Source organism: Dipodomys merriami, unplaced genomic scaffold (genome assembly GCF_024711535.1).
Source record: "Dipodomys merriami isolate MVZ:Mamm:240054 unplaced genomic scaffold, mDipMer1.0.p SCAF_16, whole genome shotgun sequence".
Taxonomy (NCBI): domain Eukaryota; kingdom Metazoa; phylum Chordata; class Mammalia; order Rodentia; family Heteromyidae; genus Dipodomys; species Dipodomys merriami.
The window spans coordinates 31,542,682-31,566,978 of NW_027202937.1; the positions used below are offsets into that span (position 1 = coordinate 31,542,682).

Here is a 24,297-nt window from a genome sequence, read left to right on the forward strand (position 1 = left end):
ACAAACTAAAGCCAAAAGGGCTCAAGTGCTAGAGCAATGCCTACCAAGAGTAGGGCCCTGGGTTTAGGGAAGGAAGAGGGAGGGAGGGAAGAAGAGAGGGAGGGAAAGAGTAAACGAGGGAGGGACAGAGGCAAAGAGGAAGGGAGGGAGGCAGGCAAGTAGATAAAAACAGTTGGGTCTAGTAGATACATTTTCATGTGGACTTCTGTCTCTCTCCCTCTGTCCCCCATAAAGAAATATTGCTTCTGTTAGATGTAAGAAACAAATAAGAAAGGCCAGGTAGTCCATATATAAGTATATGGTTCATGTTTTCCATGGCTTTATAACTACCTACTGGGATAAATTAGTAAAAGAAGTGGAAGAGAGACAAAGCATGTGGGAAAAGTTGAGACTGTTAACCCAACTACATTCAAGGTTATACTTACGTGGAAAGATATGAGAAAATTGATTTTTTGGGAAGTATTGGGGTTTGAACTCAGGGCCTTGTGCTTTCTAGGTTGTCACAATACCACTGAACCATGTCTCCAGCAGAAAATGGATGCTTTTTAAAAAATTAACTTTATGGGCTGGCTCAGTGGTAGAGCACTTGCCTTGCATGCATGAGGCCCTGGGTTCCATTCCTCAGCACCACATAAGAAAAAAGAAAAAAGCCGGAAGTGGCACTGTGGCTCAAGTGGTAGAGTGCTAGCCTTGAGCTGAAGAGCTGAGGGACAGCGCCCAGGCCCAGAGTTCAGGCCCCACGACTGGACCCCCCCTCCAAAAATTAACTTTATGACTTTTATTAAATTTAGGAATAAAGATTAGCTTGGCTCTGAGGATAGTCCACCCCCAAGGTTTTCCTAAGGCAAACAGACTCCTTTTAAAATTTCTTGGTAGAACAAGGAGTTCTTTCATAAGTGAGAGGCTTTTCCCATGAATCATTCTGACATACAATCTCACAACTTAGCATCTCTATGGTTTTTCAAAACCCTAGACTTCACAATCCTTTTGCTATGGAAAATCTATAGTAGAAATATAATAGGAAGCTTTTGTGATATCTTGGGCCTCAGTATCCCTCCACTGGTGGCAGGATGGGTAGAGACCCAGGCTGTCTTCCACATTCTCTGTATGGACCTAGGTTCCTAGAGATCCAGGGTCCGAGTGATGCTGATCACAGCTGTGCATGGCACAGATAGGCTTAGGCTTAGGTCAGACAAGAGGTCAGTCCTTAATCTTTTTGTTGTTGTTGTTTTTTTTTTTTTTTTTGCCACTAATCAAGTCTGAATTCATAGTGACAGGGAAGTTAAAATGTTTCCAGCTCATGTTAAGAGCAGATGAAGGCTTAGGATTAAGTTAACATACAGTCAGCTACAGTTTGGAATCTCGAATCCAGTTGTTGACATTCTCTTTTTTTCTCCCTCTTCCTCTCCTTTTTCAATCTATCCCTTGCAATGGTTCTTAGGCCACAGAAAGTACAAAGTACTTGGGCAATCAAAATTCAGTGTTCTAGCGGGGATTCACATGGCACTCCTATAAGTTCATGTTGTTGTATACAAAGGGAGGCAATAAGTGGGCAAAGAAGCAAGGAGTTTCTTTGCTGATGATTAGCATCTTAGGGAGACCTATCATCTGATTTCTGCCCTCACTGGAAATTCACTGGCACCTCTCTGTATTCACAGTCTGTCTAGGGAACCCAGTTCCCTGAGGACTTAGTCTCTGAATCTGCGACTGGAGAACTGGTCCCTAACACTAGGGTGGCAGATAGAACCCATGGCCACGGCATCAACTCATTATCTTATGGCTTCCTGCTGGTTCCACTCGCTCTTCACATCTGCTCTGAAACTTGTTATGACCCATGACTGGGTGAGGACAGATTGCCATTCTTTTGGTAATATCAGCATGCTTTTCCAGAGTCCCTAAGGCCAACCCCAAGGTGGCCGTGTCCCAAAAACTCCCACTATCCATTCCATGGCCTTTGACCAGCTGCCAGTGCAGCAGCCACTTAGCAGCAGACAGCTGTCACCAAAGGACTAGCTAGCTGCCTGACTTCCGCCAGGTGCTAACCGCTCAGCCATCCCCAAGTATGTACAAAAGTGCACACACATGCACACATTCAATACATGTACATGCAGGTTCACAGGCTCATGCTTGCTGTTCTCAGCCTGGTTTTGAGGCTGCGTGATTTACAAGCTGGCCTTCAGCAGCCTCAGTGTCCTGAGGAATGGGGCAGTGAGAAGGACTCTGGAGCACATTCTGGGCACAAGGATCAATGCTGGCCCAGGGGGCAACAGGGCCTCAATTCCCTGGAACAGTGTGTGCTGATGGTTGACTGCATCTTCCCACCTTGCCCTTTTCCCACTTCTCCTTGGAAGCAGCCATGTTGTAGCTTTTTATGATCTGCTGTGTTCTTTTTTCCTTCCTTTCTCATGTGCAGCAAATCCTGCAGCTTATTTTATCTGCAATGATCTCTTGATACAATGTTGCACTCTTATCCTTATCTGAAATAAAACAGGTTGTGATGGAGAAAGGTGTTATGTCCCTCAAGTATAACTGGGTAAGTAAAACAGGCTGATAATTACTGGACTTTACCCAAACAGGCATGGATGCAAAATTTAGAAAATTTAAACTATTTTAACAATAACAAGAGAAATTAATTGATCTACTTAACAGATTTTTATTGAGACCTAATTGGGATAGCCAGCAATTCCCCAGAGATTTGAGGAAATACTAAAAAAAATAATTGTTAGACACTATAATAAATAAAATAAGAAGACAGATATTTTTCTGGGTGAAAGCACAGATCTTGTACCAAGGGCATGAGGTTCCTCCCAGCCCCTGCAGCCCTGAGCAGCTGACTGAGAACTAAGCTGGAGCCTATCTGCCAGGCTCAGAGCTGGCCCCACCAAACAGCTCTAGGACCTTTAGCAAGCCTTGGATTCTGTGTGTTGCAGTGGAGGGCACCATGGTGTGAAGTTCAGAGGGTTCTTGGGAAGATGATGAAGTATGCAAAGTGTTGAACATGGCCCAACCAAAGCATAATCCTCAGCTGGGTACAGTGTCATGCCTCTGTCTCCCCAGCCACTCCGGAGGACTATTTGAGGCAGCAGTTAAAAAATGTAGCAAGACCCTGTCTCAAAAATAAGCTGCTTCCGGGGCTGGGAAGGTGGCTCAGTGGTAGAGCGCTTGCCTTGCATGCCTGAGGCCCTGGGTTCGATTCCTCAGCATCACATAAGCAAAAAGAAAAAAAGCCGGAAGTGGCGCTGTGGCTCAAGTGGTAGAGTGCTAGCCTTGAACTGAAGAGCTGAGGGACAGCGCCCAGGCCCAGAGTTCAGGCCCCATGTCCGGACCCCCCCCCCCAAAAAAAATAAGCTGCTTCCCCAAATCCCATCCCCAAATCAAACTCTCAAGAAATGTTCAAAATCAGTGTGATTCTGGTCAAAATCACTGTGCTTTCTAGTGATATTTAAGACATTTATCTAATCTCAGGCCTTTTATGTTTACAATGGTTTTTCATTTGAGATTTCAACAAGTTAAAAAAATCCCTGTTATTGGACATTCTTATTTCTTCTTTGGAGAAGTCTTTAGCACATTTATTAATTGTTGTTTCTTTGAGGATTTGTTTTTGGGAGGCTTAATTTTTTGAGCTCTGAGTATATTTTAGTTATGAGGCCCTTTTTATCTTGCTAGCTATGTCCTTTGCCATGCAGAAACCCTTTAGCTTAATGCAATCCTGTTTATCTAGTTTTTCTCTGATTTGTTGTTTCTGGATCTTTACTTAGGGAGTTTCAACCTGTGCCAAGAAGTCTTAATGTTTCTCCATCCTTTCCTGTAATATTTTCAGTGTATTTAGTCTTGCATTGAGGTCTTTGATCCATTTAGCGTTGATTCTGGTGCAGGGTAATATATAGGGATCTAACCTCATTTTTCTGCACGTGTATAGCCAATCTGCCAGAGGCGATCTTTCTTCCATCTTGTGTTTTTGGCTCCCTTATCAAATATTAGGTGGCTATAGGTCTGTGGGTTCATTTATGGGTCTTTATTACTATGGCTTCGTAATAAGTTTGAAGCTTGGTATTGATATTCCTCCAGTGCTGTTCTTCCTGCCGAAGATTATTTTTGCTATTTGGAGTTTTTTATTATTCCATATGAATTTTTGATTGCTTCTAATACATTGTTGATGTTATCCCTTCCCTTGTTGTCCCAGTGTCCCTTCCCTCCACCACCTCCTATACTCCTCCCCACCTCCCCCTTACCCCTGCACAGAGTCTAAAGTTTGTTTCCAATATCCTGTCCTGTGGGTATCATTGTTGCAATGGATCATCCTGTGTCCTTGTTTCAGTGTTATTCCCCTTCCCCTCCCCAAATTAGACATATGTATATACAAGATGCAGGGTACCAAACTCAAGAACAATGACAACAGGCGATATGCCATAGGGGGAAGAACATATGACAAGTAATGTACTCATTGCCTTACTCATGTAACTGTAACCCCTCTGTACAGCATCTTTACAATAAAATGATTTAAAGAAAAAGAAATACAACAGATTTCCTTTGGCAAATTAAAAAAAAGTGAATTGAATTCTAAACCAGTAATAGGAAATTATATTGTTTGTAAAATAAAGGGCTACTGTTTAGATGCTGAGGTAAGAACATAACTGTAGTAATGAAATTTTCTTACTAAAGCTGCAATTTTTGACAGAAAAAATAAAAGAATGTTGACACATAAAGAGATGTTTGATATCTCCAGCCATAAAAGAAATGCAAATCAAAACAACATTGAGATTCCACCTTACCACAGTTAGAATGGCCATTATCAAGAAAACTAAGAATAATAGATACTCGCAGAGATGTGGCCAAAAGGGAACGCTACCACACTGTTGGTGGGAATGTAAACTGGTTCAACTACTCTGGAAAGCAATATGGAGGTTCCTTAAAAGACTAAACAAAGAGCTTACCTATCATCTAGCAATCCCACTTCTGGGCATCTATCCAATTGACCACAAACCAGACCACACTAAAGATACCAGTACGACCATGTTCACTGCAGCATTGTTTACTATAACCAAAATATGGAATCAACCCAGATGCCCCTCAGTGGACAAATGGATCAAGATGATGTGGTATATATACACAATGGAATTTTATGCTTCCATCAGAAAATGCCTCATTCATAAAGAAAGACTTGGAAAAAATTATACTAAGCAAAATCAGCCAGACCCAAAGAAACATGGGCTGCATGGTTTCCCTCATTTGTAATAATTAGAATGTGCCTATAAATCTAAAAATAAACCCAGTGGACAGTAAAAGAGAAATAATTACACCTGCACACGATTAATTAAACAGCAATCTAAACATTCACGTAGTAAGAACAAAGGAGGATATTCTTAGTAGAAGATCACCAGGGGTCAATAGCTATGTGCATAAGGTCAAATAAAATGATGCTTATCAAAATGAACTTCACGAAATGGAAGTAAGGTATTTTTATTATACTGTTTTAAATTCTTTTTTCTTCTTTCCTTTCTCTTTGGTTAATTCCCTTCTGTTGCTGTTTTTGATTTCTTTACCCTCTGTCTTGTATATACATTTATCTGATTTGGGAAGAGGAAGGGGAAGCATAGAAACAGTAGGACAAAGGGTGAATCATTTCAGCAGTGAAACCCACTAGACACTCTGTTGGAAATGAACTATACAACTCTGAGGGAAGTTGGGAGGGGAAAAACTGGGAGAGAATGAGGGAGGGGATGACACTGTTCAAAAGGAAATGTACTCATACCTGAATCTTGTGACCATAACCCCTCTGTACATTACCTTTACAATAACATTTAAATTGAAAGAATCCCTTTTAGCATGACTGTTTTTCTCCTAAGTATTCCGCGCTCCTGGCCTTGGCGCAGGTTTCTCTCCCAGTCCATGTGTTCTTTACATCTGATTGCCCTCCTTTACCCCATCCAGAGGTTTCTCTCATCTGGGAATTGGCAGATTATTCTCCAAGTGTTGCAGACAGCTCATGCTTTCTCTCCTTTCCTCATTATTTCCCACACAGCTTATTTTCTCTTCACTGCCCCCCTGATGCTTCTGGTGGTGGTGTTGACTGTCAACCGCTCTTTTCTCTCTCCTGGTTCAAATTCCAACAGAGCAGGGTGCAGTTAATAATTCACTGTCTCCTCAAATCTGGACCATGTCTGCTGCACTTCCTCCTACCGCTTTACACAGAGTGCACAGTGCTCTCAATGAGAGATTTGATGGAAAGTGAGAGGAAGCAAGAAAGTCACTTCCTCCTTTCCTGGTCCCCAGTGTAGGAACACTGGGGCTGCTGCTGGACACAGGTACACAGTGCAGGGTACCTTCCCCTTCTGCTAAGCACAGACATGGCCTGGATAGGAGTCTAACAAGTTCTACATCTGCACAGGCCAGTACTGTAAATAAAATGGCAGATCCAGGAACAAGCCTTTGCCACATCTTCTCATGGCTCCTAGGAGTCTCCAAATTCCGGCTGTTTGGGAGACTCAAGACAACATCTGTATGGACAGGTTGTCAGCTCTTACTATCTTTCAAGGGCAGCATCTGGAGCTTTCACCATTTTGTTTTGAATTCTCTTGCATGAATGGCATTCCAAGCTCCTGCATTCTCTCAAACTGCAGGAGGCCTGGCTTCTTTGCCTTCTGTCCTGGGGTGTCTAGCACACCTGTTTCTCAAACTTCAGGGCTCATCAGTCCCAGGAGCATTTCTTCAGCTGGCCTCACACTCATTAGCATCAGCCTGGCTGGGGAACTTACAGGTAACACAATTCTTGGCTTCAGCCCAGGAACTATGTTTTGACAACCACTGACATTTGAAAATCATTCTCTCCCCTCACTTAAAACTCAGGGTTTTGAGCCAGGCACCAATGGCTTATGCCTGTAATCCTAGCTACTGAGGAGGCTAAGATCTGAGGATTTCAGTTTAAAGCCAGCCTGGGTGGAATGTCTGTGAGACTCTTATCTCCAATTAACCAGCAAAATGCCAGAAGTAAAGCTATGGCTCAAGTGGTAGAGGGCTAGCTTTGAGCACAAACACTCAGGGAGAATGCCTAGGACTGGCACAAAACAACACAAAACAAACTTTAGAGCTTTACACATTATAGGCAGGTACTCTACTATTTGGGGTCGGGGGAGGGAAGCTCCCCACCCTTTTAGCTCTGGTTCGTCATTTTTTGCTTGGGCCAGCCTGGACCACAATCTTTCTATTGACATTTCTCTCTGTAGACTTATTCTTCCTGGTGTAGCGGGGATGACAGGCATGCTACCATACCTAACATTTTCTGTTGAGATGGGGCTCTTGCAAATTGTTTTCCTTATCCTGGAACCACTGGCTTCTGGATCTTTGCCTTTCAAGTAGTTAGGATTATAGGTGTGAGCTACTGGAATCCAGTCCTCTTCTTCTAAGTGGTAAAACCCTTTGATTCCTTGGCTTCTAACACCAGTGATAATACAACCATCACTGCTTTCTCTTTCAAGAGTACTAGGAACAGCTTATATCTGTAATCCTAGCTACTCAGGAAGCTGAGATTTGGAGCAATGAAAACCGAAGCCAAACAACTAACATGTAGTTCTTTTTCCTTTCTTTTCTTTTGGGGGACGCCAGTTATGGGGCCTAGGTGGTATCCCTGAGCTTTTCTGCTCAAGGTTAGTGCTCTACCACTTTGAACCACAGCTCTACTTCTAGAGATAAGAGTCTTACAGAATTTCCTGCCCAGGCTAGCTTTGAACTGTGATCCTCAGATCTCAAATTCCTGGTAGCTAGGATTACAGATGCCTGATTCTAATAAGTATTTCTGTTAGGTACATACAAACAGGTGGGGTATGGCTTCGGACACCTGCTACCATCATTGGGCTTACCCACTTCCTATGACAGTTTACATTCTCAGTCAGGTACTCTCTCTTCCGTCCTGGTGTCAGAGGTACACAGGAGAACCCCAACATGAGCAGCACATCTCCTTCTCCCTTTCTCTCCAGCCTTAATTTCTGCAGCTCTTCCTTTACCCACAGGGAAACAACTGGCCTGAACGCTTGGCAACTCATTTGAGGACATAAGTAAACCTCTTACCATGGCTCCTCTCACTAGGGCACAAATCAATCATATATCACATCTTCCTGGTCGCCACAGAGCACCTGCACTTGCAACCCACCTGCTAAATCCCCAACCTGTGTCTGGGCACATCACACAACTGCTGGCACCACCAGCCTGTGCCGGCTGGCCTCTCCACCCTCAGGGTCACTTATTACAAAACATTTTGAAACCATGATAGCTGATGAAGGGCTGTACATGGATCATGTCCTATTGCTTTCTGATGTTTTGATGTGTGCGCCTTCTAGATTCTGGTGAACCTTTCCTCCCAGGGTAACTAAGTCCTAGAGATAGCCAATGGTTCAACTGTGAGTAAGTGCTTTGCAGGCAAACCAACCTAGAGCCTATACCCCAACTATTCCTACAAAGGCTCTCATGTGTTGAGCCCAACGCACCTGTCCTGATCACCCCAGGGCCAGGTACCAAACAACTTAGAACAGTTCTATGCCCCAGCACCAACTGAAATGATCTATACTAGCTAACCCCCAGCCTCTCCATCCTGCCTCACTATACTTTCTAGGGGAAACTACAGCAAAGACTTCTCTGCTTTCTGACCACCTGTGTGGGAAAATGTTCTGAACAAGTCAGAATTGCCAAGGCAAAAGCTGGCTTCTGAAGAGGCAGGTCTGAGCAGCTTGAGTTTGGTGGATGAGAGGGATGAGTTTAAGGCTCTGTTGTATGGCAAGCTCAGGACAGTTTTTAGGAACTGTGGGTAGTATCTTTTCAATACTGTGGTCTTCTAATCTCTTGGCTTACTACACCTGCACAGTCATAAAACTTACACATAGGCCAGACAGTGGCTTCCGGCAAGACCCTAAGCAATTCTCAGTGGCTCCTCCATGGGTTTCAACATGGAAACCCCCCTTTCTACAGCTCTCCCCCGGCTGCTTACCTTGTTTGTCCTGTGGTTCTCCAAATAATGGCAGGGCAGGGTATTGGGCTCTACTACTCCTGATCTCTACGGGTCACAGAACCTCAGCCCCAGCCACTCCTTCATGTGCCATGTGGGGAACATCATCAGCAAGTCTCACTGAGGTCACTTGCAAAGCAAGATTTTAAGGACCTCTATAATGGCCCTGCCCATCCCCTTTTGTGGGCACTCATGTCATATAGACAAGCACGAGGCACAGCACAGCCTTCCCCTGCCTCTGTCCACTCTCCAAGGACAGACAAATGCTCTCAGCACAAGCCACAGCACATCCTTCCCGCCTTGACCAGGAGTCACTCTACGCACCTATGCAGAACCTGATGGTGGGCACCTTGGGAAGCTGGGTTCCTGTTCCTGTTCATGCATGTGTTTATGCTTTACAGTTACTGCAAGTACCAATCGAGCTGCTGGGCACCTAGGTTGCTTGTTGGCCTATGAAAGGACACGGCTGACTGCAGGTAGTGGGGAGACAGGTGGTGATTACAGAGATAAGGACAAAGGACAGACACTGCCTCTGCAAGTCTTTGAAAGCCAGGATTATGGGGCAGACCATCAAGGGTGGTCAGCAAGGATGAAGTAGTTGCCCCTGTTATACCTGAACTTCTCTCTCTATTAAGATGATATAAATAGTACTAGTGGTACTACTTAATAGTTATAAGAATGTATAGGCCTGATGAGCTATGTATTTTATAGAATATATACTAAGTACTTTATATCATAGTAATATACATATAAAATACAACAGTTGTTATGTTGATCATAATTCCTGACATATGTGGTACTAAATATGGGCATTGCTTTCATTGCTTATCATGTATGAATTCCTTGACTTCTCCCGACCAAAGTACTGACCAATTCTGAGGCTCAGAGAGATTAAGGAACCTGTAAGAAGTTGCATAGTTATAAGGTGGCAGAGCTCCAGGTGCTGTGTCTGAGCTTGGCCCTTGGTGCACCCCTCAGTGTTCAAGATAATACCATACCACAAGGAAGCTGCTGTTAGGATTCACTTTATTTTTCTTTGTGAAACTGTGTTTTAAATTCAGGGTGTTATACTTGTAGGCCCACTGGCCTCTACCACTTAATCCATGCCTCCAGACTTTTTGCTCCTAGTTTGTTTTTCAAACAGGATTTCCTCCACACCTCCTGTCCCACTAGCTTTGGGCTGTAATCTTCCTATCTCTGTCTCCCTAGCAGTTGGGGTTATAGGGATGCAATACCATGTGTCCCTGAGCTCCTTTTTGGGGGAGAAGAGGGGAGAGTGGGGGACTTAGCACTCTACCACTTGAGTCACAGGTCCATTTCTGGCTTTGTCTGTGATTAATTGGATTTAAGAGTTTCATGGACTTCCTTGCCCAGGCCTGCTTTGAACTGTGATCCTCAGATCTCAACCTTTTGAGTAGCTAGGATTATTAGCGTGAGCCATTGGCACCCAGTGTATCTCACTTTCTATAGAGATGAGGAAACAGGGACTCAAAGGTGTGCAGTAGATTTCTGGAGCTGCACAGTCAAACTGCAGCACAGAGCTCTATGCATATGGCAAGTCACATCCGTGACCAGCTATGAACAGGCACATCTTCACCTGTCAAAGTCCCTCAGATGATATAATTTTAGTTTTAAATGAGTGTGTTTTGAGGAATTTTGCTTAGCTCTTCAATCTCATCTTGTCATTAAACCTTAATATAGTCCTAAGACTTACAGGGAGAAAAAATGGTAAGGAAAACTCCCAGCCCTTTCCCTCACAGACCAGCCTGCGAAAATGGAGCTGCTCTGGGAGATCCTTCTCAGCCTCACTTTCAGGTATCCTCTTTCCTGGGGCAGGTAGGAGCAGCATCTGGGAAACAAATTTAGCCCTTCTGCAATTCCTGGGGCTTGTGTTTCCACCAGGCTGTATTCTCCATCACCTTGTTCTGCTGACAGCACTGGGGGTGGCAGCTAGCTATCAGGGTGGTAGGTGGGAGGATCTACAGGACCAGGGTAAGTGATGGGAGCCAGAAGGTCGGACAAGGATACAGGCTGTAGGTCTAGGCTGTGAGGATCCAGAGGAGAGGGCAGGTCTGCCCTCTGCACAATGAGGATGAGCCTTTTGCCACTGCTAAGGCCCCAGCACTCAGTGCCTGGCACAGGGGGAGGAAAAAAAAAACAAGAGAAAGTTTGTTAGAGAAATCAATGTCCCAGAATCCCAAACAAGCAAAAGCCCAGCCACAAACACTGGCAGGAGAAGAGCACAGGAGGGACCTCTGTAAAAGACAAAAGGAAGCATGAGAGCGACTCCATCCTGCTCGTGAAAGCACCTCCTTTGTGAATGAGAGACACATGGGTGCCCTGAAGCAGGCCTGGCAGAAGAGCAGTTTTGGCCGCTGTGCTAGTGGAGTCACCTCTTCAGTGGATGGCCCTTCTTTCATGCTATTGAGCCCCAGGCTCTCCTGACCTGAAGCACAGTGAGATCCATTTTGGTTGTAGTCAAGGGCACTGCTCAGGATAGATCACTGGAAGTACACTATGAAGTTAAAGGCTAGGGCCAACCACCCTCCCTGCACCTAAGGACAGGAAGCCCTCTTGGTGACACTGAACATTTAAAGCAGAGACACCAGGGATTGAGTGCCAGAAACTCCATTTTCATCAGTGACTAAACAGCAACCCAGGGTGACTCATGCCATCTGCGCCACCGTGCACAGCATGGTGGCAGAGGTGAGGGTGTCAGCATCAGAGGGGGCTGAGAGGGAAGGGGAAGAAAGGCAGAAGCTAATTATCGACAGGCTAAAACGATCTCTTGTTTTCCTCTCTATCCATGGCGTAGTGGTTTCCTCTTGGGGGAGTTTATGAAAATCCAGTTGCTAGGTCACACATCCAGACAGCATATTCAGCTGGATTTCCCCCCCCCCCTTAAAAAAGCCTGCAACTTAAAAGCTTGTTACACATGGCTTGAAAACTCATACTGGACTGATTTGGAGCAGGGATGGAGTAATAAGTATTTTCAATTTGGTGGGCCATGCTGCCTCTCTTGAAAGCAGACATATGTATGCAATGCTTTGTAAACATGTTACGTGTGGCTGTGTTTCAATAAAACACTATTTACAAAAACTAATGGCAGACTAAACTTGGCCTAAGGCTGAAGTTTGTCTACCCTTTACATAGAAGGGACAAGGAACTCTTCTAAATTACTTGTTTTGGTGCCAGTCCTGGGGCTTGAACTTAAGGCCTGGGTACTGTCCCTAAGCTTTTTTGCTCAAGGTAGTGCTCTACCCTTGAGCCACAGCTCCACTTTTTGTGTGTGCGTGTGTATGTGTGATTAGAGGAGTCTTGCAATCCTCAGATCTCAGCTTCCTCAGTAGCTAGGATTATAGGCATGAACTACTGTCCCCTGGCTAAATTATTCTTTCAACACTTCCATATTTCCCTTTCCCAACATAAGATCCTCTCATCACCTTGCAAATTCATTCATAAAAATTCATGTCAGAATAATCCTGTGGAGTGGGCACCATCTAGAAGGTGTGAAAGTGCTCTGGCACACTCTGGCTGACTTTGGTGTATGTTTGAACAACATCAATAGTTAAAAATAAAAAAGAGAAAGGTTGGGGAGGGAGAGAGATCTTTTTAGGAAAAAAAAAACAAACACAAGATGAAAGTAGTGTAACTTTCAGGGACTGTTGAGCCTGTGCCCTGTATGTGCAATCGTGTGAAAGACAGTACATGTGGAGGATACTCACGACCAGTACAGCAGCATGAGCAGGAAGGGGCAGATGATCAGGGCCTGCAGCACTTGCCAGTCCCGGCACAGGGCAGCCAGCCCGGGCATGAGGAATTGGCCTGCCATAGCCACGAAGCTTGCCACCATTGTGATCATGAACCGTTTTCCAGGTGGGCACAGCTCTATCCCTGGAATACAAAAACCAACAAGAGGCATGAGGCCCCCGTCCAATGGATGAGAGAGCCAATGAAAATGACATATGAGTGAACTGTGGTCTGCTGGGAAGGAAGCTAAGTCACTGTCTGAGGTCATATAATGAATTGCTGCTTAGCTCAGAACCTAGGAAACTCAGCTGCTGTGGGAACAGAATTTCTGAATCCCTTATTGTCCTTCCCCTCACCTTGGGTGCCACCCCAGGTGGGTTTCCTTGTCTGTTCATGCTGCTGCCATTCCTTTCTGTCTATGGTCTTGCAGTGGGGACCCTCAGGTGTTGTACAGGACTCTAGGAACATCCATCTATTCAACTCCCCACCTGAACTGCATTCCAGCTCCTGGTCCTGAACCCAAGGGATCCATGAGAACTCTGAGTACCAGGCCACCTGGAATTTTTCACTCAAGAGCTTTTTCTCCCATTGTCAGATCAAGACAAATATAGTCAAACCAATCTCATAGCTAATCTATTAAACAAAACAAAAGCAAACCGTGGAGTAATAACCTAACACAAATCATACAGTAATGACCTAACAGGAATGCTCCTTTGCCCTGTTGGAATCCTAATTGCTGCCTACTGTAGTGGGTGGGCAAGGCATCATATCTGATTATTTGCATAGCTCCAAAAGGATAACAGTGTCTGTCTTTAACAAATGCCCAGTAAATCGGAGAAGATAAGATGCTGATCCTTCTTGGGTCTGTAAGAATCCATTCTCCTAATCTGACTTGAGTAAAAAGCTGGTACCAAAACTTTAGTCTGTAGACATACTATACAATTCCCTATAACAACAATCCTTAATACTAGAAAAAGCACCTGGGTTAAATATGTATCTATATATTTACTTATATAAATATATTATAAATATGTATTTCCCTATATAGCATACACATTTGTTTGCTAGTCATCTTTTCTACTATGCAACATTTGCTGAAGATAGCTTGCTGGATTATTTTTTTAAAAAATTGTAGTCAAAAAGATTTTTTAAAAAGCAGGAAGGAGAAGAATACCCCTCAAGAAGAAAATATACTATCATGCTGTTGTGTCTGGAGACTGTTCATAGGATAGTGTAACTTACAGATTGTCAAAATAGCTTATCTGCTGGTTGTTCAGCGATCATGACAGAGGTAGGAGGCCCAATGGCTAAAGGGAGTAAGATGGACAGATGAGAGGGAGGAAGGGTAAATTCTACTTGGCTATAGGATATTATCAGTCCTGACAAGGATAGGCTACAATTCTAGCCATTACCTACACTAGCTCATTCTGAGGTAGGGTGAGTGATATTGTCATTGGAATTCTTGTTTCTGCTCAGCCACTGTCTTCAACATAGCTATTGATGAAAGGGTACCAAGGATAAGGGTCTTCCTATATATAGCTCATAAAGAACTCCTTGCTGTTTAATTAGGAAAACCAGATTAAGCAGTCCATTCTTGGCCATTTGCTGCAAGGCTGTTCCTTTTGGCATTATAGATCAAGGTCACTTAAAAGATTACTTCCTAGCAGGGACCAGATATAGCATTTCTGTTCCACTCAAAATTAAAAAAAAAAAAAGTCTTTTCAGAGCAGACTACCAGTTGTAGGCTCTAGTTTTCACTGATTAAGTAGCAAATTTGTTGCTATGGAAACCAGAAATCTGCCTTAGCCACAATACCTTTAGCATCTGAAGATGTGGCACAAGCTACTTTCAGATAAGAAAATTTAGCACCTGGCTACCTAAGTGACCTTTAAACAAAGGCAGAGAATGACAAAGCAGGATGATGGCTTCATATCAGACAGACATCACACATTGTTCCTGGAGCTTTTCTCTTCACTACTCTAATTTAGTGACACATAATAGGAAAACATCTGTAACTACACAAGTCCTGCCCTATCTGTGGTTTTGTTTTGCAGTGTTTCAGTTACCTGCAGTCAACTGTGATCTGAAAAATATTAAATAGAAAATTCCAGAAATAAACAAGCTGCAAGTTTAAGATGGCATACCATTCTGAGCAATGGGATAAAGTCTTGTGCTATCCTACTGGGTGGGAAGTGAATTGTCCCTTTGTCCAGTGTATCCACATGGTATTTGGATACTCACCCTTTAGTCACCCTTTAGTCAGAATGATTGTCATGGAATCACAGTGCCTGTGTTGAAGTAGCCCTTATTTTACTTAACAATGGTCACAAAAGGCAAGAATAGTCACCCTGGCAATTCAGACATGATAAACAGAAGCAAACAGAAGCAGTAAGAGCTTTCTTAAAGTGAAAAGTTTTAAAATTTCTCAACTTAAGAAGGAAAGGAAACAAAAACCCTCATATGCTGAGGTTGGTAAGATTTACAGCAAGACAGATACATATTATGGAATGGATGTACTACTCTCTGAGGCGTCAGGTAACCACTGGAGGTCTTGGGCCCCTTATTCATCCATGAATAAAGCGTCAGGAGCCCCATGTGTTTCTTTCAACACATGTTCCCGCTGGGATGCCTAACCCTGCACACTAATCTACACTTATGTGACAACATGCAAAGTATCACAAAGTATTTCCAACACCAAGGTTAACATGTGCTAATGATGGAGGAGAACAGTCCTTGAGGACAATTGATCCTGCAGTCTCCTCTGGCTGGAAATGAGTTGCTATGGTTAGTTAGTCTATCTGTGTGACTATCAGTATAAAAATGGTTAAGAAGTCACAGCTTTTCTCCCTAGGGGCTTCTCTTACCTCTCCTGGAAGTGGCTGAGTGGCCCCTGAACTTCTTGCTACTTCAAGTGGGGTGTAAGAACTTGCAGTGTCAGCACTGCAGGGAGCTTGGGCTCTAGGCAGACCTACAGAATCAGCAACTGCATTTTAACAATCTCCCTTCACCACCTGGTGAGGCCTGGCTCTGTGTGCTGCCAGGGAGGTGGGCAGTCTGTCTCTTGGACATAACTTCCGAAGCTGAAATTTTAGAACCACCTTCCTCCAACTTCTCCATCCTCCTATTGTCAGGAATCCCAGAAAAGGACACAACATGCCAGCAGATATTGCTATTCTAGCACATTCTAGTTAAGACACAGTGGCTTAACTAGAGACACAGATGTGACTGCTTTCAGATAATTACCATTTGTGCCCTGACTACCCAAAAATTCTTTCCACTGCTTGAATCTGACTACCTTATGATGGCAGTTATTAAAAAAAACAGTTAAAAAAGTCATCATCAAGGAACTGTAGGCCCTCAAGGCTTGTTATTAATCATAAGTCATAAGTTCCTTTCTGAGAGAGGAGAGAAAGAATCCACTAGAATATTATTAAATCTTTAAGTGTTGGAGTTTGCCAGGAAGGAGGGAGGACTGTACAGGGACATTTTTTTGCCCCTTGTGGCTTGCTCTCAGCCAAGGTAGAGTATTCTCACTCCTTGGAGGGGGGTTTTAGCCACCTGCCCAGTGCTACTGGTCTGGTCTTGAAAGACAGGTAATAGTGTCTAATGCTTTCTCAGAGCCTGGGTATTTCAGAGCCTTTGGGTGATCACTGTACCCAGGTAAGGCCCTTGCTGGATCTTTTTTTTTTTTTGGTCAGTCGTGGGGCTTGAACTCTGGGGCCTGGGCGCTGTCCCTCAGTTCTTTAGCTCAAGGCTAGTGCTCTATCACTTGGGCCACAGCACCACTTCCAGTTTTCTGAGTGGTTTATTGGAGATAAGAGTCTCATGGACTTTCCTGCCTGGGCTGGCTCTGAACCATGATCCTCAGATCACAGCCTCCTGAGTAGCTAGGACTACAGGCGTGAGCCACTGGTGCCAGCCACCTGGCCCTGGTTGGGTCTTGATGCTTCTAACTGCCAACTTCTCTGCCAGTGAAGATAACTCCAAATTGTCTTAGAACAGACAATGAAGAGTTACAAAAAACAGTCTTTTCACATAAAGCATGAAAGATTCAAGCATAGTTCCCCAGCTACCTAGCATGTAGTGTTGGCCCTACTCTAGGCAAAGGTCTCTAGGACCAGAGGCCCTGGGTTCTAATCTAGTACTTGGTACTTATGACCTTGGATCAGTCCCTTAAGCGCTCTGTGTCTTAATCTTGTCATCTTCCAGATGGGATGTTGGGTGTTAAACAGCATAGTGCATCATAGTATATATAACAATGTGATTACTACTAGTCTTATGTGAACCAATGAGATGAGACCTATGTGCTTTCTATGTTGCTCATCTATCCAGTGACTTTGAGAGTAAGCCTGAAGTCTACTCTGAAAGCCTCTGCACTGAGGCCTGAGGTCTGTGAAGAGAAACAGTCTATACTTGTTCTTCTTTATATATTTTAGTTCCTGGAAATTCCCCCAGGCATAGAAGCAATCAATCATCAATTGAAAGATAGAACTAAATCAAGCACTGGTGGCTCCTAGTTACTTGGGAGGCTGGAAATGGGAGGGTCATGGTTCTAAGTCAGGCAGAAAAGTTGGCAAGACCCCTTTCTCATAGTGGTACACATCTCTTTAACTAAGCTACATGAGAGACTGAGCTTGGGAGGATGGAAGTGATGGACCAATCCAAGCAGAAAAGGTTGTAAACCCTGTCTCCAAGGAAGGGAGGCTGAATGCAATGGCACATGCATACATGTGATCCTAGTGACAATGAGAAGCCTATAGTACTAGGATTGTGGGAAGGAAGAGACAGCTTATCCTAAAAATAACCAATGATGAAAAATAGGGCTGGAGGTGTGGCTCAGTGGTCATCATGCCAGCCCAGCAAATGCGAGGACCTGCATTCAAACCCCAGTATCGACAAATGAACAAATAACAATAAACCTCAGAACTAAGGTTCTAGGGTATGGCAGAGGGCTTGCTTACAAGTGAGGCCCTGGGTTTGATTCTTAACTCTCCCAAAGCAAAACAAGAGAACAGAACTGAGTGAATCCAAGAAAACCACCTTAAAAATCCACAATTAAAATTGTTTTTTTTTTTTCCTAATACCTTAATGGAGAGAGCTTATAAGCAAAAGCACTCCAAAGCAAAAGTGCTTTGTTGATAAGCCCAGAAATAGAATGAAATGGCATGTGACCAAGACATGGCTGGGCATTTGGTCAGTACTAATAGGAACCAAGACCACCACCAGTAGGTACAGTGCAAGGCTTTGGGGAAACACAGCCTTGTTTGACACAACTCAGAATTTGATTTTCAGAAGTCTCCAGGTTTTCACAAATTTCCTAAAAGAAAATAAAGCTCTGCTGTTCAGAATGGTCACTGCAGGTGACAGAGGAGGAGGTAGCCCAGCAAGGGAGGCCAGATGTCAGCTGGCTTTGTAGTCACTTCTTGGAAAGAAGGCGGAAGGCCAGTGTTTCTCAGGTGTTCAATCAAATACCAACGTGTGTGTGTGTGTGTGTGTGTGTGTGTGTGTGTGTGTGTGTGTGTGTGTGTGAGTGTGTGTGTGTGTGTGTGTGTGTGTGTGTGTGTGTGTGTGTATCTCAGTGGTAGAGTATTTGCCAAACATGTACAAGGCACTGGAGTTCATTCTCAGTACCATAAAACAAATAAAAAAGCAAAAAAGCAAGATAGCAAAAACACCCTCAACCATGTGAAGTCACACAAAAGACACTAAAGGAGGTACTATAGTGAGGGTACTTGGTGAGTATGACTAAGCCCATGAATAGCTGACTTCATGCTAAGGAGGTGATCACAGATCTTCAGGCCTGCCTGATCTTTTGAAAGACTACAAGAGGCAACTTAAACTATGTTTTTGCTGGCTCCTGTGAGTTAACTGCAAGTCCCTCAACTTTGTATTTGTGCCCTTTGATCTGAGCTGCAGTCCCTCTGTTAATCACCCTGTTTTCAGGAGGAAAGAGAAGATTCAGTGATAACTATCTTGTGTACAAGGCAAACTGTGCCTCAAATAGTGTCTTCTTGTTATCTGAATGCAAACAGCCCCAAATTGAGGAGATCATTTATTTTTGTTCTATTCCAGAAATAAAATGAGACAAGTTTTCTGGAATTCCTGCTGGGACAAAGACTGAGCTAATGTTCAACCAGGTTCACCTGTGACCTATGACTATTTTGACTACACTTACCCTTCTTACCTGCTGCCCCTATTCTTCCAATTTAATTTGAAGTCAATGTCTGTACCTTAGAAACCAAATGAAGTGCTCTCTTCCCATGGCTGCCATGTAATAAATCTCCTTTCTCTGTCCTTTACCATGTTCTTTTATTCAGCACATGGAGGTGAGTGGCCAGACTTAACTTGGGACTCTTGGAATTTGGACCTGCGATCTAAAAACATGGTTTTAAGACCTTAAAACAGAACCAAGGCTTTCTTGAAGAAAAGGGGTAAACCCAAAACAAAACCCTTTACCTGTGAGCAGCCAGGAGGAAGGGTATTTCACATTACCAACCAGCCCTATAACCCTGACAGCTAATTACTTGCAGAAAATTTCTTACTATGTACAGCAAACCCTTCTTCCTCAGGGATTAATTGCAGATAGTTTTGACCAAGCATGGTAAAGATTAAAAAAATCAAAAGAAATTTCCAAAACAAAAATTTTAAACTCCCACACATGTATCCTGGATATAGAGAAGCTCTCAGTCATTCTCACATTATCAGTTGGGTTTAAATTGTCATGTGATGTGCTGTTTCCCTGCCCTAAATTTGGTGAAAAATCTAAAAATGGCACCCCCCAAAAGCAGAGTAAATGTTAAAGGACTACATTGAAGTAATAAAGTAAAAATTCCAGATTTGTTGAAAGATGGTAAGTCTTTAGTGAAAGTTGGGTGGCACTCTGGAAAATATGAAATCATGCATCTACGGTATATAGCACTAAACCCTGCACATCCTGAGCATTCTAGGTTATTCCGTGTGTGTGTGTGTGTGTGTGTGTGTGTGTGTATGCTCGTGGGGGGGGGGTCTCCTTAGAATTATAAGTCTCCCAATACAAAGGTCTACTGTATTCTCTGGTAGACCTTTACTGAGAGATGAAGTATCTTGTGTACATCAGGCCCCATGAGGCCTTCCTGAAATGTGTTCCAGCATCTGTTCACCTGCCTCTTGCATGTTTGGTGACTGACATGTCTTCTCCATCCCTTCCTGCCATTCTTCCCATGACAGCCTGGCCAGCATCCCCTACTCTCTTTATTTGCACAGATAGGCTTTAGACAAGTTCCTGAGTTTAGACAACACAGTAGCATTAAGAACAGGCAAGGACATGCAGCCCAGATGTTCTCCTAAGGGATGACGGAGATCCAGATAGAAATGAGAAAGCCAGAGTCAGGGGTACAGGATATAAGAACTAACTTCAGGAAGGAAGCATCATAAACAATTTGTATCCTTATTGTGGGAATAAAGAAGGCCAGAGATACTGGGCACTGGTGGCTCATGCCTATAATCCTAGCTACTCAAGAGGCTGAGATCTGAGGAGGATCGAGGTTTAAAGCCAGCCCGGGACTGGAGAAAGTCTGTAAAACTCCTATCTAGTATTAACCTCCAGAAAACCGGAAGTGGCATTGTGGCTCAAATTGGTAGAGCACCAGCCTTGAGTGAAAAAGCTCAGTGACAGTGCTCAGGTCCTGAGTTCATGTCTCACAACTGCCAACCTTCCCCTCCCTTCAAACAAAACAAAACAACAACAACAACAAAAAAGGCCAAGGAGAACTATTGACCTCCTGCACATGGAGAATTTGAGTACTGGCTTAAGACGGGGGAAAAAAACAGTTCCTTAAGGCCCTGTCCAGATCAGAATCCTATTTTTAAATGAAGATGCTGTACATGGAAAATACTGCCCCTTTGTTTTTGTTTATTTTTTGGTCTGGTCCTAAGGCTTAAACTCAGGGCCTGATTACTTTCTCTGAGTTTTTTTTTGATCAAGGCTACTATTCTACCACTGGAGCCAGAGCTCCAATTCCAGCTTTTTTTGTTTCTGCTAGTTTATTGGAGATAAGAGTCTCATGGGCTTTCCTGTCTGGGCTGGCTTCAAATTGTGACCTTCAGATCTCAGCTTCCTGAGTAGTTTAGTATTACAGATGTGAGCCTCCAGTGCCCAGCTAGCACTGCCCCTCTGAATGTAACGGCTTCAAAGCAGAACTTGTGGTCTGCATGAAGGGCTTTGGTGGTGCAAAGCTGTAGTGATGAATCTGAATCTGAATCCAGTCCCACTGACCAGGAGCTCATATGGCCTCTATGTACTGCAAGCTAGTGACAGGACACTCCTTGAGGAGGAGCTGGCTGACTGGGAAGCACTAAATAACAAGGGGACCACAACAGAGAGCAACAAAGTTCTTACAGGGGAGACCATGTCTACCAAGTACAGAGATGTACACAAGAAATATTCTCCTCAGGCTGAGACCAAAGACTTGGTTCCTCCCTTATTCACTTCCTGTTACCTATGTTTGTCCTGATGGATTGTTGAAAGCCTACAGTTTTGCCAGTACTCAATATCAAATCATGATTTTGGAAATTCCTTGATCATATAAGCAAATTAGTTTTCAATGTTGGATATGGAACCAGAGCCTTACACATATGAAGCAAGTGTTCTACCCCTGGGCTGCATCCACAGGCATTATTTATTATCACTATTATTATTATTAAAGCATCCTATGTTTGATGCTTACAGAATATAGCCTATGGTGGACAGCAATGCTGTGAGCGACGGGTGGCTCTGTGTCTGTAGATCACCTAGACAACCACAGAAGTGCTGGCTAAGTCTCACCCAGCAGGTGGTTCTTAAACCACTTACACAGCCATCTTGAGAAGAAGCCCTGGGTAAGGCAGAAAGCTCTGAGCTGATGTTGGATGGTGGAACTCATTACTGGCTTCTACCCTGCCAAATACCAGGTAGAGAAAAAAGTTCTAACATCTTCCTCCCATGTCTCTAAACCTCATAAACATACACATATTCTGTCTACTGGACTTAGTAATTACAAATATTTTATTAAAATCCCCAAAAGATATGGCACTAGTCTAAAGAAAAACAAAACATATTCGATTCTCTTATATAAATGACCAAAACATACCTTCAGTGGTTTCCTACTTTTCTGGGTTTGGGGGTCAGTTCTGAGGATGGAACCCAGAGACTTGTCCATGCCCCATAAGTGCTCTGCCACTGACTGCTCTCCCATTCTTTACCATATTCAAGAACTCTGTGTATACTGCTGAAATACAGAGACACAGATCTTTTCAAGGGATTGCAAAGTGTTCCCTGGCGTCTTTCATTCTACAGGATTTTCCTGGATTGGAGTTGGATAATAACAGGAATATACTAAGTTGGTTGACAATATTTAAAGCAAAGAACTAAGAATTTCCAGAACTGTCCTCCTTAGAACAAAGTGTACTGAGCAAGGGACAAGTTGAAGCAATGTGATATGCTAAGATGGGGAAGAGGGTATTAAATTACTTCCCTGTTTTGTTTTCCAGGCTGTAAGAAGTTACTCAATTTCTTTACAGTTCAACTATGAAGTAGATAATATCCATAGGAAGTAGGTAGTTGTTTGTACACATGGAATAGAATGGGTCTGCGGCCACAGAGGACCTCTTTATGTCAGTCAGGGTTTTGTTGCTTTGACAAATACCTGACATAAACAACTTAAGGAAGAAAGCATTTGTTTTGTTCATGATTTCAGATAATCAGGTCAGGGAAGGCAGGGTACAGTATAGCAGCTTACATCATGGTGGCCAGGAAGGTGGGGGAGGAGGAGAGAGGAAATGAGACGGAGAGATAGAATAAGGTGTGTGTAGGGGGACACACACACATGTACTGGTGGGCTTTCTCCTTTTTTTCCTTTTATTCCATTATCCCCTAGTCTATGGGATGGTGAGGCCCACATTCAAAGTGGGTCTTTCCCCTTTAGCTGATCCTCTCCAGAAAGGAACTCACAGGCACACCTGGAGGTGTGCTTTACTAATCGAGGTGCTTTTCAACGTAGTCCAGCAGACAATGAAGATTATCTATCACAGTTTTCCATATATCCTTGTCCCTGAAGACAGTAGGTGGAAGAGACGTCACTGATTCTGGCAAACTAGGCAAAGCAAGTTCTTCTCTATGGGACCTTAACTACCCTCTGTTGGCATCACACATGATGAAAACAGACTCAAGCAATACATTCAAACCCCATGTTCAGGAATTCTTATTTTTTATGAGCCTTGGCCATCCAGGAAAAGCTAAGAAGGCTACATGGAACAAAGGCCATCTTTTAAGACAAGGTCATTGCTCACAGAGGCTGTGAGCATGGAGGTGGGGGAAAGGCACATAGGCGCCCCTCATTCTTGCCAGGCATGTCCCTTCTGAGTGTGTCTGGGGTGTGTCACTTTGGGCCACAGAGCCCTTACCCTGGCCCACCTAACCTTCTCTTTCCTAATTCACACCTGGAGTCCAGGAAACACAGTGGAGGCTGTATGAAGGGGTCACAGACTCATATACTCATCGCTCCTGGAGAACTCCGATGGAGGATGAAGGGATGGAGAAGCATTTTATGTTCTCCTTGGGAAGTCCTTCATGAACAAGGTAGCCTCTATAGTCCACGCTGCCTCTCTATCCTGGTCAGCCCAAGACTACTTGGGGTAGACAGTTTCTTCACTGCTATGGTACCCAAGTGAAATGGTTTTCTTCAAATAGGCCATGGAATGGGAAGACCATTCCCATGGGGACACTACTGATTGACTTACTGTGCCCCCTACAAAGAGTAGCTTGGCACACGGGCTACCAGGTCCCTTGGATGCTCCTAGGCTGATGGCTCAGCCCAGCCCCACATCACTTGGTATTCACTCAGGCTGCTTTTCCAAATCCTCTATCCTTAGCAAAACATTTTTCCTTTCCCTTTCTCTCTTCTCCCAGCCTCTCTTCATTGAGCAGATTAGAGGGAAAATGAGAAGTAGATAAGGGAGACCTGCTTTCATGGGAGACTGGGAGCTAACCATGGTGCCTGCTTTTCTTAGACATCAGCCCAGTTTCTGCTTGGCTTCAGGGCTGCTGAGCCATCAGGAGCTCCTTGGAAGACCCTCCATTCCCAGCAAGGCAGAGAATTTTAGGAGCTTTCAGTCTTTCCCTGCTGGCCTGATGGTCTCCCCACTGTGTTTCTCTCCTCCCCATCCTGTCAATCACCAAGCTGCATCTGGAAGTGAATACATCACTGGATAATTACCACTGTGGGCCGAGACATGGGCCTAGAATCCCGGAAATCAGACTTTGGGACATGTGATTGTGGGTCTCCTCACTATAGCACAGGGCCCCAAATTGCTGGGCATAGAAACTCAAATAGCATCGGAAGGTAAAAGGCTACTATTACTGCAAAGGCTCCAAACCCTCCTTCCCTGTGGACGACTTCATCTGCCACCCTTAATTTAGGCTTACTAATCCACAGGTATGGCCAAAAGAATTTGAAGAGTGGCTTTCTCCTTTACAGAAAGAGAAAACAAAAACCAGGAAATTTTAAAGTATTTCCTACAAATTACGTTAATGCCTG

General features: G+C 43.9%; 2 protein-coding genes across 5 annotated transcripts in view; one reads left to right on the forward strand and one right to left on the reverse strand.

Annotated features, from left to right (window-relative positions):
* Positions 1-24,297, forward strand: part of Psmg4 (proteasome assembly chaperone 4) — a 154,025-nt gene that overhangs the window by 53,584 nt on the left and 76,144 nt on the right. The window lies entirely within an intron of this gene.
* Positions 1-24,297, reverse strand: part of Slc22a23 (solute carrier family 22 member 23) — a 198,433-nt gene that overhangs the window by 44,407 nt on the left and 129,729 nt on the right. For 3 of the 4 annotated variants that reach the window (XM_070024645.1, XM_070024646.1, XM_070024647.1), the window contains exon 4: positions 12,721-12,889. In XM_070024645.1, coding sequence (XP_069880746.1) covers positions 12,721-12,889 — 169 coding nt within the window. Of the gene's footprint in view, positions 1-10,004; positions 11,128-12,720; positions 12,890-24,297 lie in introns of those variants that run through there. The other variant, XM_070024648.1, reaches the window with a different exon arrangement.